This window comes from Gopherus evgoodei, chromosome 3 (assembly GCF_007399415.2).
Source record: "Gopherus evgoodei ecotype Sinaloan lineage chromosome 3, rGopEvg1_v1.p, whole genome shotgun sequence".
NCBI classification, from domain to species: domain Eukaryota; kingdom Metazoa; phylum Chordata; order Testudines; family Testudinidae; genus Gopherus; species Gopherus evgoodei.
Window position 1 is genome coordinate 189,551,500 of NC_044324.1, and position 16,399 is coordinate 189,567,898.

At 44.5% G+C, this 16,399-nt stretch overlaps 1 protein-coding gene across 2 annotated transcripts in view; it reads left to right on the top strand.

Annotated features, from left to right (window-relative positions):
* The first annotated feature begins 1,280 nt into the window (after nucleotides 1–1,280).
* The window catches only part of RHOQ (ras homolog family member Q), a 36,099-nt gene continuing 20,980 nt past the window's right edge, over nucleotides 1,281–16,399 (top strand). For both annotated transcript variants that reach the window (XM_030557696.1, XM_030557698.1), the window contains exons 1-2: nucleotides 1,281–1,860; nucleotides 2,438–2,496. In XM_030557696.1, coding sequence (XP_030413556.1) covers nucleotides 1,719–1,860; nucleotides 2,438–2,496 — 201 coding nt within the window. In that variant the 5' untranslated portion in view covers nucleotides 1,281–1,718. The remainder of the gene's footprint in view (nucleotides 1,861–2,437; nucleotides 2,497–16,399) is intronic.

Genomic DNA, 16,399 nt, shown 5'->3' on the forward strand with positions numbered 1-16,399 from the left:
CATTTAAGGAATCTGCAGTTTAAAAAATTGAGTAGGGGGTGAACTCTGAGCACCAATGAGAGTTTTGTCATTAACCTTAATGGAGCCAGGGTTTCATCCGTAATATCTTATACAATATATTTTATCATTAGTGCTTGCCAAGCTAATGTGAAGGTGTTGGCCAATAAGATACTACCTGGGAATTCAATAAATCTCAGGGCCCTGTTAACTATTAAGTACTTGGCAACTCAGCACTTCATCCAGGCTTCTCAATGATGGTTTAAAATGACGCAAAGTTAGCAGCACCCCCTAGTTTGGATGGCATTGCTTGTTGCTTGAAGACCCAACATGTGTGGCTGTTTGGATATATGGATTATTGTGGTTTAATTTATTAGCTATGAAAGGCCTGGTTTCTTCAGCACTGGATATATATTAGAGATGGGTTCATACTGAGGCAAATCTGTATTTAGGACTGAATTTCATGACTCGGACATATACCCGTCCTGAATGTATGCACATGACGTAGCCATGAAATTCAGACCCAAGAACAGATTTGCTTCTGTATGAGGACATCTCTAATATATAACCAGGGCTGAAAAAAACAGTCCTTTTCTGACTGATTCTTTTCATACTGGCCTTTGTAGGTCAGTCCCATTTCAACCTGACACCATTTTGTTTTTAAAAGTTTTCTTCTTATCCTTAGAGGATAAGTTCTCATTTCGTGGAGGGAAGGGAGAAAAGATCCCAACAACTCTTCACAATAGGAAAATTAATTGGTGCTAATTTCTAACCTGTCAAAATCACACTCACTAAGAAGGAGGCTCTCTCAATTCGGAAGCAATTTTTGTAAATCTGCCCCTTTAGGATGACGGATTTTGCTGTGTGTGTGTGGCGGGAAAGAGAGAAAATGCGACATTACAATGTCATGATCTATAGTGATGAAATTTCAATACGCATAGATATGTGCTTGTTTAATATAGGTGCATGTATATGTATGTACATCATCTCACCCCATCATCGACTCTAGCCATCTAGTTTAAAACTCCCTCTTTCAGCCAGCCAGCTCACCTACGAGACGATCAGCTCCCAAACCCGCAGGCATGTGACGGTGATTTTACTGGAGGAAGGGATTCCCCTTTTTGCTTTTCCTTTCCAGAAGGAGGCCCCGGGCGAACTTGCAAAGCCTTGGACGTTTCTAAGAGCTGCTGGCTCTTTGGAGAGGAGCCCTGAGTCGCTCTTTAGCCATTTGGCTTCGCTCCTCCTTTTCCCCTCCGAATCAAGCTAGTCTGAGATTGCAGGGTTGCCGAAGTGGCGCCCGAAGCCGGGACAAGTTAGGGGCGGGGGCGGGAAGGAAAGTGGCCGAACAGTTGCTTTGGGGAGCTCTGCCTTGGCCCCTCTCTCGGGGGTGCCTGTCACTGCAGCCTGGGGGCGAGGTTGCACCTGGGTGGCCGCCTGGGCTGGAGGAGAAAAGTGCCGTGCCCTGTGCTGGTTTCCCTGCTCAAAGTTCCTGTTTTCTCCGAGCTGCAAGTCTTATGATCCATTGTGTCATCGTGCTCAGCTGGCAGGGGCGAGAGGAAGGAAAAGCCCTGCGAGCCGAATTTGGCACTGCCCGGGGGAGAAATGCCAGCCCCGGCGGGCTGCGGCGCCTGCTAAGCGACCCGCAGCCGGGGGCAGCGAAGATGCGGACTCGCCCCTCGGAGCTCAGCTGAACCCTTGACAATGACGAGTGGCCTCGAACCATGGCCAATGGGACCGGGACGGTCATGTTGAAATGCGTGGTGGTGGGGGACGGGGCCGTGGGGAAAACGTGCCTGCTGATGAGCTATGCCAACGACGCGTTTCCAGAGGAGTATGTGCCCACCGTGTTTGACCACTATGCAGGTAAGGGGCGCCCGGGATCGGTAGTAAACGTGAGGGCTTAGAAGTGCTGAGTAAGAGGCTCCTCCTCTGCAACAGAAGAACTTTAGCGGAACTTTGCCATTTTCCGACACTGGGCCTTCTGCCTTGACCTTCTTCACAAAGTCTGGTTTTAACCCTTCTGTGCCGGTCCTGCCTGCCTGCCCACTTCCATCTCCCCTTGGAAAGGATCCTCCAGATGAAAGTACATACAAAGGATCCTGGCCCAGTATGCTTTAACTGCTGGGGGGCGGTGCCGGCGGATATAAATGTCTGAACAAGACCAACACATTAAAAAGTGCCTGGAAAGGTTTGAAACAGAACTGCCACTGGCTCTGGGTGCTTGACATGAAACGACATAAATATTAAACCCATTCTTTCTGCATCTCCAAGTGCATTGCAGATGTGTTCTTGTACTAGCTTGTTTAGACCTCTGTTGTTTTTTTTTAATGTTGAGTCTGCTTTTATAACTGAAAACACTCCTGCCTTTGTGTCAGAAAGGTGCTTTGTGTGCCCCTTAGCTACATTATTAGCAACATCTTTATTTTTTCCTCTTTTACAGTCACTGTTACAGTTGGGGGGAAGCAGTATCTGCTGGGTCTGTATGACACTGCAGGACAGGTGAGTACTTTCAGATCCCGCCAAAATGCTAATCCAACACCTGGACGTTTTTTATTATTCCAGCCTGAAGTGTTTTCCAAAGCTTAGTTATTTTCATGGTTGAGTACGCATTGATTAATTCAGTGGTATTTGTTTATGTTGGGCTGTCTCTACACTGATTTGTAGTAATCACCTGCTTCCATCAAGTTCCATGTGTTGCTATGTTTTTAAAACCAATGATAAAAACAGGATGTTGGGTTTTAAAAAAATAATTAATTGAACTCTTATTCCAATCAGCTGTAATAGACTTTATTTTTGGTTTTAAATGGCCAGGTCCTCTTCAGTTCTCTGTCTAGTCCCTTATTGGTGACTGAAGTACATGACTGTAGGATTCTGATTGGTGGCTAATGGCATCATCTAATTTTATGGGAAGGCATTTTGTCTGGTTCGGTTTGTTACAGCATTGCAACACATCACTTGAATTCCTGAAATCATCATTCCGAGTCCAAACAATTGCAATTACTTCTGTAGCCTGTCAAGATTTAAAACCTTCTTTTGATTTAGTATTCTGAATGGCTTTATGCAGTGTGAGATCTGTTTCTCTTCCTTTTCAAGCATACCACATCTTCACAGAAACCCAGATTATTGCAGTCTCTCTTGATCATGTTTAATTAGGAAAATCTAAATAACTAAAAGTTTTGCAATTTATAAAAAAGACTGCCTCATTTTAAGTGTTATCGCTCTCTGCCACCTCCATTTGTAATAATTTATCTGGTGCCTGAACAAAACAAACTGAATAATTTGTGTTAGCAAGCCTCCAAATCCTACTGTGAAAGATGCTTTGTCCATTTGTAATTTTTGAAACTGCTTATAGCAAACAAAACCTGCTTGAAGTGCAAGAGATCCCTGGTATTATTCTATTGATATTTGTGGCATCTGTTAAGATGTCAAGAAAAGATTTTCAATAACTATTGAGTTTACATTAAAAACACCTACTTTCTGCAAATCTGCAGACGAAGAAACTGCCCTAAGTTAAATGACATGGAGCTGCTTGGGGAGCTTATGTAAACAAAATAATTCATAAAGGTTGACATCGCAATGTCTTGAGCCTCTCATAAGGACGTGACTGTGTTTTTCATTTCAAATATATGTAAGGGGTTTTTTTCATTAAGATAATCTAGTCTGATCTGCATAATACAGATCATAGACTTCATCCTGTGATTTCTATATGTAGCCCAACAACTAGTGTTTGAACTAGAGTATATGTTTCAGACAGACATCCATCTTAAGCAAAGAAAACAGCATTCAAAGTAAACAAGCAAAGTAATGGGCAGCAGGTTTAAAACAAATAAAAGGAAGTTCTTCACACAGCGTAGTCAACCTGTGGAACTCCTTGCCTCAGGAAGTTGTGAAGGCTAGGTCTATCACAGGGTTTAAAAGAGAACTAGATAAATTCATGGAGATTAAGTCCATTAATGGCTGTTAGCCAGGATGGGTAAGGAATGGTGTCCCTAGCCTCTGTTTGTCAGAGGGTGAAGATGGATGTCAGGAGAGAGATCACTTGATCATTGCCTGTTAGGTTCACTCCCTCTGGGGCACCTGGCATTGGCCACTATCGGTAGGCAGGATACTGGGCTGGATGGACCTTTGGTGTGACCCAGTATGGCCATTCTTGTGTTCTTATTCACCCAGTTATATATAGTATGCTTTCACTGGGCATGAAATGAATTTCAAAATTCCTACTAGCAGAAGCAGCAGAAATAGAGGGATAGCTTAGTGGTTTGAGCATTGGCCTGCTAAAGCCAGGGTTGTGAGTTCAATCCTTGAGGGGGGCATTTGGGGATTGGTCCTGCTTTGAGCAGGGGGTTGGACTAGATGATCTCTTGAGGTCCCTTCCAACCCTAATAATCTATGATTCTATGAACTGACCTCATTTCTAGCTAGGCAAAAGTCATATCTATATCTGAAGCATGTTTAGTTTCAAGACTAGGGCCCTATCAAATTCATGGCCGTGAGAAACACCTCATGGACTGTGAAATCTGGTCTTTTGTGTGGCTTTAACCTATACTGTACAGATTTCACAAAGGAGACCAGTGTTTCTCAAATTGAAGGTCCTGACCCAAAACAGAGTTGCAGGGTTGTTGCAAGGTTATTTTAGGGGGGTGGGGTTTGATGGTATTGCCACCTTTAATTCTGCCCTGTCTTCAGAGCTGGGCAGCTGGAGAGCAGCAGCTGTTGGCCAGGTGCCCAGCCCTGAAGGAGGTGCCCCACCAGCAGCCGTGCAGAAGTAAGGGTGGCAATATCATACTGTACCACCCTTACTTCTGCGCTGCTGCCTTCAGAGCTGGGCAGCCAGAGAGTGGGGGCTGCTGACTGAGGGCCCAGCTCTGCAGGCAGCAGTGCAGAAGGGTGGCAATACCATAACATGCCATCCTAACTTCTGCGCTGCTGCTGGTGGCAGCTCTGCCTTCAGACCTGGGCTCCCCGCCAGCAGCCACCACTCTGTGGCTGCCCAGCTCTGAAGGCAGCACCGCTGCCAGCAGCTACACAGAAGCAAGGGTAGCAGTACCACAACCCCACCTACAATTACTTTGCAGGCCCTGCCCCCCACAGCTCCTTTTTCGGTCAGTGCCCCTACAATTACATCATGAAATTTCAGATTTAAATATCTGAAATCATGAAATTTATTATTTTTAAAATCCTATGACCGTGAAATTGACCAAAATGGACCGTGAATTTGATAGGGCCCTATTCATGACTGTGATGTCATTGATGTAAATACAGGTGAGTGGTGCACAAATCAGACAGTCATTTATTGTTTCCTCTATCATAGTCCTATTATCCAACATTCAACTGTTCTGTAAATGTTTTGTTGTCAGACTGGAATTAGGCCTCTCCTATAATGCCAAAACTCTAATATATGAAACATTTAAAAAATACATTCAAGAAAATAGGGCATTTGATTTAATAAAACATTTATTAACATTCTAAAACCTATTTAAAGTGCAGTACAGAAAACATAGGACTACTGGTTTTAAACAGAATTTAGTGTTAGGTGGCATTTGAAATCACTCTCTCAGCTTTGTCTCATTCTTGCAGTATTCTGTATGTTTATGTATTGCAAGCATACCAATATGGAAGCTGGGCACCCTATGTCCTCCTGTGTAACTAGTGGGATGCACCAGTTAAACTGAGTTTATCTGACTGCTATGTATTGTCTGGAGTATTAAGTCAAAGAAACTCTTAAGATTTTTAGTCCTCAGAATTTAAATTTTAAAACTGTTATTATCTGATGGACCAGATCCTGCAGGCTTTACTCAAGCACGGTGACTCACCTGACTTAGGGTCAGTGAATCTGGCCCTAGCTTTTTTAGTGTACCAGCCCATTTAAAAAAAGTAGTGTCTGCAGTATCTTTGTAAGGTGTCTAACAATGGGGGAAAAGAGGAAATTGTGTTTGGCTCCTCTCCCTTACCAGATCCACATGCAGATCCCCATTCCCCCGCCCCCAATCTCCCCTTTGCGATGAGAGCTCAGATGCCTTTATATCATCGTCCCCCATGCTCTTGTTCCTCCACCTCCATGGAATGTGCCCACCAGGTCCAGGATCAGTACAAGGGAGGGGAAGAAGAGAAATTGGGCTGGGGACAGGAATGTGTCCTCCCGCTGCTCCGCTGGAGATTCTGAGGAAATGGTCATAAAGCCTAGGTGTGTGAGATCCTTTCTGCAGGGTCTCCTGTGTGGTAGGGAGTCCCCTTTGAAGGGTTGGAGAGGGATCCCCAGGGGCAGTTATAACTGGGGGGAGTACCTGATAGCTAGGCACAAGTGGAGCTGTGCTAGGAGGTGCTGGTGGCCAGGCCTACAGCATTACCATGGATCTCTGCGTGGGTAGTAGCCCCAGCCTCTTATGGCTTCCCCAAGGTCATTTGGATGGGTTTCTGTGACTTTTTCTAGAGTGGGGTGGTAGGAAGAACATCAAATCCTTCCTTCATCAAAAAAAATCAGAGAGGAACTCTATGAGGGGAACCTTGTAGAGGCTTCTCCTCCTCTATGCTCCCCTCCCAGTCAACCCAGCCTGGTGTGTTTATCCTGTCTGCTGGCTCATCAGAAGCAGTTATCTGGCAAGCCCTTCTTCCCAGAGTTATGATGTCATCTGGGATTATGCTGGTGCATGAAGATACAGATGCTTTGCTACAGTGGAGGTTTTTAAGACAAAATAGTCGTGTTTTTTTCAATGCCTTGAAACCAGTAGTGGCACTGTGACAAGGTCAGTGTTTGCCAAATGGAACAAGAGAAACTGGGTAGGGCAGCAGTTCTCAGCCAGGGCTGTGGGCCCCCTTGCGGGGCTGTGAGCAGGTTTCAGGGGGTCCACCAAAATAAAGCAGAGAGCAGGGCCAGAATTAGACTCGGTGGGGCCCAGGGCAGAAAGCCAAAGCCTGAGCTGCCCTTTCCTGGGCTGAAGCCAAAGTAGGCTTTCCAACTGTCTAATGACACAAACCCAAAGACCCCTGCCCCTTCCCTGAGGCCTCACCCTGCTCACTCCATCCCCCCTCCCTCCATCACTTGCTCTCTTCCACCCTCATTCACTTTCACGGGGGTGGGAAAGGAGGTTGGGGTGCGGGACAGGTGTGGAGCCGAGTGGTTCGGAGTGTGAGTGAGGACTCCGGGCTGAACCTGGGGCAGGGGGTTGGGATGCGAGAGGGGATGAGGGGTACAAGCTCTGGGAGGGAGTTTGGGTGCAGGATGGGGCTCTCGGCTGTGGCAGGGGGTTGGGGTGCTGGCTCCAGCTGGGAGGTACTTGCCTCAGGTGGCTCCTGGTCGGTGGTGCAGCAGGGCTAAAACAGGCTCCCTGCCTGCCTTCCCTGGCCCCAGGCCGCTCCCAGAAGCGGCTGGATGTCCCTGAGGGGAGCAGGGGACTCTATGCACTACCTGTGCCCACAAGCGCTGCCACTGCACCTCCCATTGGCTGCAGTTCCCAGAAGCCTGAGCAACTTAGCTTTTGCAGGCCCGTTGTGGTGTGGCTCTTGGCAACTGCTCTGCTTGCTACGCCCTAACACCAGCCTTGGCTTTTAATCTACTCCTCTGGGGTAGGGGGACAGAAAAGCTTCTAAAACAATATTCTTAAAATAGAAAATAAAAATATTTAAAGCATTATAGATATTGCTTCTGGGTGTCTCCTCCACATCAGTGTGATAACAGGCGGCTTCCTAAATACGTCGTCTGCTGACTGCTAATTTAACAATATACTTCACAAGCTTGATCCCCAGTGGCTGTACGCAAGAATAGCTCCATTGAAGCTTTGCTGATTTACACCAGCAGAGGATCGATCCTTACATTCTGACTTAGTGATACAGGTGATTTTCCTCCCCCTCCCACTCCAAATTGGTTTGCTATGAAATACTGTGTCAGCCCTATAGCAATTATCTTCTCAGAGCTTTGTCTTGTACGTGGCCCTCCCTTTACCATAGTAGTTCTCCATATAACACCCCTGTAGATGGGGATTTAATATTTACCTATTATACAGATGGGAAACGGGCACAGAGAGAGACTAGGTGACTTGCCCAAAGAAGTCTGTGGCAGATCAAGGAATTGACCTGGGGTCTCTTGCTAGTGCCCTAACCACGGGTCCTCCTCCCTTTCCTGATGTCCTCACTCTCTGTAAGCCTGAAATTCTGACCTCTCTTGTCAATCCAGGTGTCTCTTTACTTATTCCCACACTTATCCACCTGTGAGAGGCTTTTGTTCAGTGGAAGGCTCAGTATCCTTCCAAGTTACTGGGGGTACTGTGAAGAAGCCAGTTGGAAACTGATAGTAGGTTTCTTAATCACTACAAACTAATACAGATCATTTAATCCCTCAGACCTAGGTTGAAGTAAAATGGTTTGAAAGACTAATTCTGATATCTTCATAAAAAGATGAGAGGGTAAAAGTTACGTTGGTCCAAGGTTGTGAATATACAGAACGAAAAGACTGGTCAGGATCTCACACACACAAACTTCTTTTTATACACAGACAGACATTTCTCTGTAGGTGCATGCGTGCATCCACCAACCCATCAGGCTTTCCTCTGACTGAAAATATTTAGGGCCTAGTTCAGCAGAAAATAGCCAGTTCAGCTGCTGGACAGTAGAAGCTTTAGTAGCCTGTTTAGTTCTGCAGCTGTTCTAGCTCCTAGGCCAGGAGGAGGGTGATAATTATGCGTCTCCAGTGGCCATGCCATGCCAGATAAGGCATTCCACAGCCAGTTCCTCTGAGGCGCAGTCTGTTGCTCCACCCAGCCCTGTTGCTGTGTATAGGAATTCAGTGAAGCTGAGGAGAATTATTTTTGACCATCTGAGTTTCAGATCAGGCCCTCAGGATTTGTAGAAATGTCTCCCATTTTTAAGTTGCCTACATTTCCTCCCTCATCTTTATTTTCCCTCACTTTCTAGCAACCTCTCCGTTTGAGAGGATATGCTAGTGTCCAATGGACAAGTAACAGCGTGCTGCAGTGGTGCTTATGAGGGGACTACTGGGTTTTTCACGGTGGCTGGATTTCATCTAGGGGTTAATGTTACTGCTTCCATGTTTCCTTGCTGGGACTCCGCCTCCTTCCAGAACACAGGCTGTCGCTCCCTTTTGAGTACGGAGCATGTTGTGAGTTCAAGGCTGTAAAGCTCGCAGCTCCTCTTCAGCTCCCACTGAAACGGACAGACCTTGAAGGTATTGAGCACTTTAGTTTAGATAATGATGTTGAAGGTACTGAGCACCAGTTTAGATAACGATGGGGATTTGTATTCCAGTAGCACCCAGCAGTGTCAGTCAGGATCTGGGCACTCTTGGACTAGCTAATATTTAAGTGCATACTTAAATCTGGGTACTCTCACTGAAGTCAGAGGCACTTATACCTTGTCTTAGTGTAGGCCCTGGTATTGGAAATCCTTTTCTTTCTTGAGGTCAATATGACTAAGGTGATAAAAGTTAAGCACGTGTGTAAGTGTTTGCAAGACTGGGGCCTAAATGAAGAGAAGCCATAAAAACAAGTGAGTAACTAAAAAGCTGGGGGCATGCATGAGGGCAGGAACGGCTTCAGGCACCAGCTCAGCAAGCATGTGCCTGGGGCGGCAAGCCGCGGGGGGCAGCCTGCCGGTCGCCATGAGGGCAGCAATCAGGCTGCCTTCGGTGGCATGCCTGTGGGAGCTCCGCCAGTCCCACAGTTTTGGTGGCAATTCAGCGGCAGGTATGCCAAAGGTGTGGGACCAGCAGACCTCCCGCAGGCATGCCGCTGAATCTGTATTACCAGTGAACCTCCCGCAGGCGTGCTGCTGCTGTGCTTGGCGCAGCAAATACATAGAGTCACCCCTGCATGAGGGAGCGTGAGGGTGACGGAAAGGCATGGTTACATTGACAAGCTGCATACACAATTCGCGGAATGAGATTTGTTGTTGTTGCTCTAAATAAACTGAGAGATAGTAGTGATATCTGTAATCCCTGCTGGCCACCTCTCTAGCCATTACCAGATGATCCAGTTCAGCCATCTCTTCTCTTTTCACCATGGTACTGACTTGATAACTGAACACATCTTTTCTGGCTAGTTACAGGTATGTGTGGTGAAATATGGCTTTCCTCCCTTACAGCCCATTTACTCTTAGTTGGCCCTGAAATGGCGTCTTGGGCCAAATGCAGCCCTGGAGCATGCAAGTGCAAATCATCGAACACTGGGCCCATAACAGTTAACAGCTTGCATCTCAATTACTGTAAAACTTTGAAAAAACTGGCTATTTTAGTAGATAAAAAATAAATTACAGCAATTATCACTTCTCCCTTTCTAGTTAGGCTAGCTGCAGCCGGGAAGTTATGTGCCCACTGTTGGGTGCCCACTGCCCCATGTGTATTTCAGCACCTCAGTCTGTGTAGAGCATAAGAGGTGCTCCCTTGAGTGGCTGGTGTGTGCATGGGGATGATGTCCCTAGCCAGAACGTATGGAGCTCTCCAGCAGCAACTAGCCTGTGGAAATGGGTGTGTGCAGATGACATTAAAATGAAAATGAGCCTTATGTGTAGTGTGCAATTTAAGCCTTACAGTATCTACAGGGCAACAGACTAATGTCAAACATGATTTTGTTAATTCTTTTATCTGGCTGAGAATTATAGGGAAGAGTTGTTAATGAAAACCAGATTTCCTCAGTAACAGTAAAGGGAATACTAAAAACTACAAGTTGATTTTAAAAATGGTTTTTGAAGAATAATTCTCATGCAGCACTTTCCATTTAATCATTTCAAAATTATTCATAAACATCAATTAAACAGGTTTCCAAGAACCCTTGTGAGGTAGAGAAGTATCATTATCCCCCGTATATAGAGGGGGGAAAGCTGAGTATCAGAGATACTAATGCCTACATTTTCAAAAGTGCCTATTAAACTTGGGTGGTAAATTTGAGGCACCTAAAGCATTTTTTTCCCCAGTTTGTGCTAAGAGGTAACAGTTTCTTTTGAAAATCAGGCCCTCGGTACCTTAAATTGGGTACCAAAATGTAATGGATGCGTTTGGAAGCTACAGGCCTAAGTGATTTGACCAAAGTCAGTGGCAGAGTAACGACCTCAGAGCCAATTAACCCAGTGTGTAACCCAGAGCCAATTAACCCAGTGTGTAACCCAGCCTTCTGTAAAATCTCTAACACCAAAGACTACAAACAAAATGTCTGAAACATATTTCTGGAATCTCTGCTCATTGGGAGACCCTACTAATAAACAGAGTATTTCACACTGACTATACAGTCAAGTAAAAAAATCCACATTTTAGATTAATAATAACCAGGTGTCCTTGAATTTGAGACCAACATCCGTATGAACTTCATTCTTTATTATGATATTTAGGTTTTTGTGAAACCTATCTAATACTCCGTGCACATCCCATAAATTAAAAAGATAATATTGAACACAAACAGTAAATTATTGATCTGGCAATACATTTCCACCTGTTTTGTTTTTTTGCATTGATTTTAACTTGTCACATCAGCACTCATTCCATAAAGGCTAATATCAAATAGAGGGGCCAATCTCATCCCTCTTTCCTCTTTGAGTTAAGGTGGTTTAATGAAGTCTAGAAATTCTGATAGAGATTATACCAAACTTTGAGAATTTCAGGCAAGTTTGTAATTGACTCTCCTGATCTGAATCTCTGCTTGCTTTGGTTCTAAAATAAGAAGGGACCCATTTTCTGGAGCCAGCTTTGAACCTCTGCCTAAACCTAATCTGGACCTGAATACATCTTTTTCAGTCTGTCTACTTTCTATAGTTAAATACCTTAGATCACATTACTTGTCTTCTTAGTATCTATATTAGGGGCTAACCCAAAACTATTTGAAGTTAACAGGAGTCTTTTCACTGACTTCTGTGACCTTTCCATCAGGTCCTATATGAAGAGTACACTGACAAAATGACGGTCAATTTAATTTGACAAAATATTATTAGTTTCCAGTCCTAAACATTCAAAAATCATGAGTCAGTTCCACCTCTTCCCCAATCCATGACACTTCTGGGAAAAAATGCACTCTGAAGTTTTTTTCATTTGTCTTCTGATTTGAGTCTTTTGGGTTAATGTTTTCAAGTTTTTCTCCACATCCATAAGGGCTAGAAACTCACCTTTGCCTTTAAATTAAAGATGTGATTCTTACGTAATCACAGGCCCAGCTGCTGGGGCTTTAAGAAAAACACTAGGTTTCATGAGACTTGCAATAAAAATCACAAGAGTTAGCAACATACATGAATATTACCATTCCTAGAATACAGACTTTTGAACAGAGCCTCAAGACTTATTTTTTCTAACTAAAAAACCAAACCCACCATCATGGCTTCTTTTTATAATCTTATTGAGAAACTGGAAAGAATGGGAGAGCAGTAAAAAGAAAAGTTCATTTCATATTAGTTTAGAATTGAATAACCTGTTTATGAAAAATGCTTTTGAATACCAAAGTAACACTTATAAAATGTTATGGAAATATTGTTATTTGACTCATGTAGCTACTACAGTAATAATTCTTCTTTAATGTTCTATACTGCATCATTCTGTGACAGTAAATGCAGTAATTCTTCTTGCAATAGCCAGCAGATGGTGGTTTGCATATAACAAAACACTATTTACCCTCCAGAGCAAAGGAACGTTTATCAGCATCATAGGTGAACATAGTGCTTTATAGACAAAACAAAGACAGAATCCTTCCTCAAGCAGCTTGCAATCTAAATTCGACATAGCAACGGCCAAAGAGTGAATGCTGAATGATCATCAGTGTTGCTGAGTGTTAAGTATGCATCTTGCTAGTTCCTCTTAGGTATTGCTTTTCATTGAAATTTGGATACAATGTCTGGAGTGAATGCTTGGGTGGAGCTCAGAGGCTCCCTGTATTAGGGCTTGGCTACACTCGAAATTTTAAAGAGCTGCTGCGGGAGCGCTGCCGCGGGAGCGCTTTGAAGTGTGATTGTGGTCCCAGCACCGCACATACTCCACCTCCTCATGGGGATTAGCTTGCAGCGCTGGGAGCCACGCTGCCAGTGCTGTGGCACTGTTTACACTGGCGCTTTACAGCGCTGTATCTTGCAGTGCTCAGGGCGGTGTTTTTTTCACACCCCTGAGTGAGAATGTTGCAGTGCTCTAAAGCGCCAGTGTAGCCAGGGCCATGGTAATTTTAACACAGAGGTAGAGACTATGCATGAACAGTGAGAGGTTTGCGAACAGAACAGTGGAGACCCGGGGTAGGATTTTCAGACGCACTCAATGTTAAGCTAGTTCTGCTTCCACTGAAGTCCATGAACTCCTCTTGAAGGGAAGGCTGATGCTGAACATTCTTAAGGACCCCCCCCCCCCGCACATTGTGAGCTTGCTGCATCAGTTATAAATGTTAAAATTAAATTGCTTGCTCCCTGGCACGGCTTTCATTACAAATAAAACACTGGGTGGAACTGGTTTCTTAAAACTTTAGTGCCATTCTAGATCTGCTGATGCACAACAATGACTGGAATTAATCTTAAGGAGTCTGTATAAAGACTTAGGTCCATTTATCTTATAAGAACTGTTTTTAAATTACTTAGTGTTGGAACAATCACTTTTGTCTTTATTTGTAATAGGTCCTTTCCCTGGGAAGGTCTATAAGATCATTGAGTCCATCGTCCAGCATGTGTAGGATATAGTACCCAAAACACAGGAAGTGTCCAATATTAGACAATCCACTACCACCGCACATTTTTTTTCCCATTCCCTCTAGAAAAGGCTGCTTGAACTCGAGACCCTACTACAAATTGTAACGAGTGCTGGTACTGTAGGAGGAGTTGTCTGCAGTGCACTCAGTCTCCCAGGAGAAAACAACTGAGCTGAAAGTTAAATTTCTGACCATCCCGTTATTCTCAGAGTGTAGCATTTTTGCCATATTGTTGAACTACTGGGTAAATGTCAAGTATTTAAATTTAAGTCCAAGGGAATAATGGTTGATAGTGTGAAGTTCTTACAGGTGGATGTCACAGAGCTTTTCTTTTCTTGAAAAAAAAATCTCTGCTTGCTAGTTGAATGAATTTATCTAGCATTAACCTAGAATTGCCAGTTTTGGTTGGATGTATTCCTGGAGGTTTCATCACATGACAGTCTTTCTTTAATTAAAAATTACTCTTTGATTCCTGGAGACTCCAGGACAATCCTGGAGGGTTCGCAACCCTGCATTAACCCTATGCAGGCTCCCCCTTCCCCTGCCCCCAGTTTGTCTCAAGTTGGTGCCAGTGTTGTTAGAAAGGCTGCAGGCTCAAACATAACATGTGAACCACTGAGGCTAAGAGCTTGTTTTAGGAAGTTGCAGACTAATTCACTCAGTGCCAGATCCTCAGCTGGTGTAAATTGTCCCCCACCATCATAGTACTGGAGTGTCTTAGTATAGGTTTGACACTTAGAAGTAGTCCCACATGTGAAGTACTTGCTTGGCGTTAGCCAGCCATGATGTAGAACACCTATAAAGGCATTAAACTGACCTCCCCTCCCAGCTGTCCACTTTAGGTTGAACAGTATCACTAAGAGTTGCTCCATCGTTTCCAACTCTCAAATAATACAGAGCTATTTGCATGGGTCTCGATCCTCAAGTGGTGAATATGGCCATAGCTCGTCTGGGCCAGAACCTCATGGATTTCACTTTGGTCTTGCATTGTGTTGCAGGCTACAACACAACATTTTAAAAACAAAAACATCTGTCACTGTGGATTTCAATGATTCTGTTGTTAGTGACTGTCTAGAATTAACACTGGTGGGAATACATGCTATATGTGACATTCACATGAAATTGTGTGTTAAGGACCAAATCCCGAGGCCAACACCAGTCAGGCTGGGCAGAAGTAATCCTCCTTCATGCTCTGACAGCAGTGCTGTAGATGCTCTGTGAAAGCTGCTTCATACCAAAGTAGACTTTGGTGGCGCTTCTGTGTCTCCCCACATGAGGAAGGACTGGAAAATCCATGCAGGAAGAGATCATCTGGCTCCCTCCACGCCCCACTGAGAAGGAAGCTCAGGCAGACTGGAGTTCTATGCCATTCAGAGCGGGCAGGCCTCCACCCCAGCATCCATTCCCTTCCTTGCCCCGGAGAGTAACACCAGTTTCGCTGCCAGGGGGACCTCCTCTGTAGTCAGGAGGGTGGCTGGACTTGAAACCAAAGGCTTAAATTTACCTCCCCCAATAATCTTTCATTCTATTCACAGTCCAAATAAACAAGGTTTGTTCTAGGGACTATCATGGGGCTTGGGAATAGAATCCACTTCTGAAGATGAGGGTTAGGGTAGGGGCAGTTCTGCAAACCACTCTACCAACCTATAGACTGGTATAGCAGCTGAGACCCTTGCCTGTATAGAGATGTGTGGCTACTGGGGCTGTATAATGGTGAATGCAGGGAGCAGCCCCCATCCCTGCAGTCCCACCCAGTTCTTTTTGTGGTGAGCCATGCACAGCAGCTGCAGAGGTCAGCCACACCGCTTATAGAGGGGAGCAAAGTGTTCCTGGGTTCCTGATTCATGGCCATCCCACCCATTCATATGATATGTAGCACCGTGGCTCTTCCACTGCATGGGGGAGTCTTCTGCTGTCACTGTGGTAGTGGGTAAATTTCACCCAGTGTGATTATTATAAATGCCATTGGTCTCTTCCGGTTGTTAAATACATTGAAACTGTGTTTAATAGGCTTCTGTATAAAAGACAAATATCCAGCTGGAAGAAGCAGCTACTCAGGCATGTAAGCAATCCCACTCTTACAAATGCTTCAGAATAAAATTGTATCAAAAATCATAATTCAACTAGGCTTCTTCAATGTATAATTAATACCTGCTCTGAATAATTCTGCACATCCCAGTTTGGAAGTGGATTTGGGTATACTTATTTCCTTCTATAATACAGGAAGAGAGCACTTATCTTGTGCTCTCAGTGTCTTTGCCATAAATTAAAAATACATGACTGCCGTAAATTGGCAGCCTCTCGCCTTTCCTGTGAATCTAATATTAACAGACCACAATCTGGGCAAACAGATCACTTGCTCCATAAATGCAACCAGAAATCTGTGAAAATAGATGGGATTTGCTGTGTGCTCTTTTCCCCAAACACTTTTCATGGGTCAACAGAACTTGTTTTGCATGTATAGAAAATAAAGTTTGAAGATTTCAGGAAGTAGGAAAACTAAATGTAGCAGCCAGCACAATGGGGCCTTGGGCCAAATTGGTGCCTCTGAACATGGCTGTAGTAGGAATAACACAGACTATCATCAGGGCAAATTCTGCTTTCATTTAGGGCCAGATCGGGACCTGCTTAGTTAGTTCAACATTTGGCTGCTCTCCTTCTGGCAGTGCCTTCTGTGGCAGCTTCACCACAGGTGGGTATGGGAGTAGGTAGAGCAAAGGGTGAACAAGATCAGATGAGCCTATACATGAGGC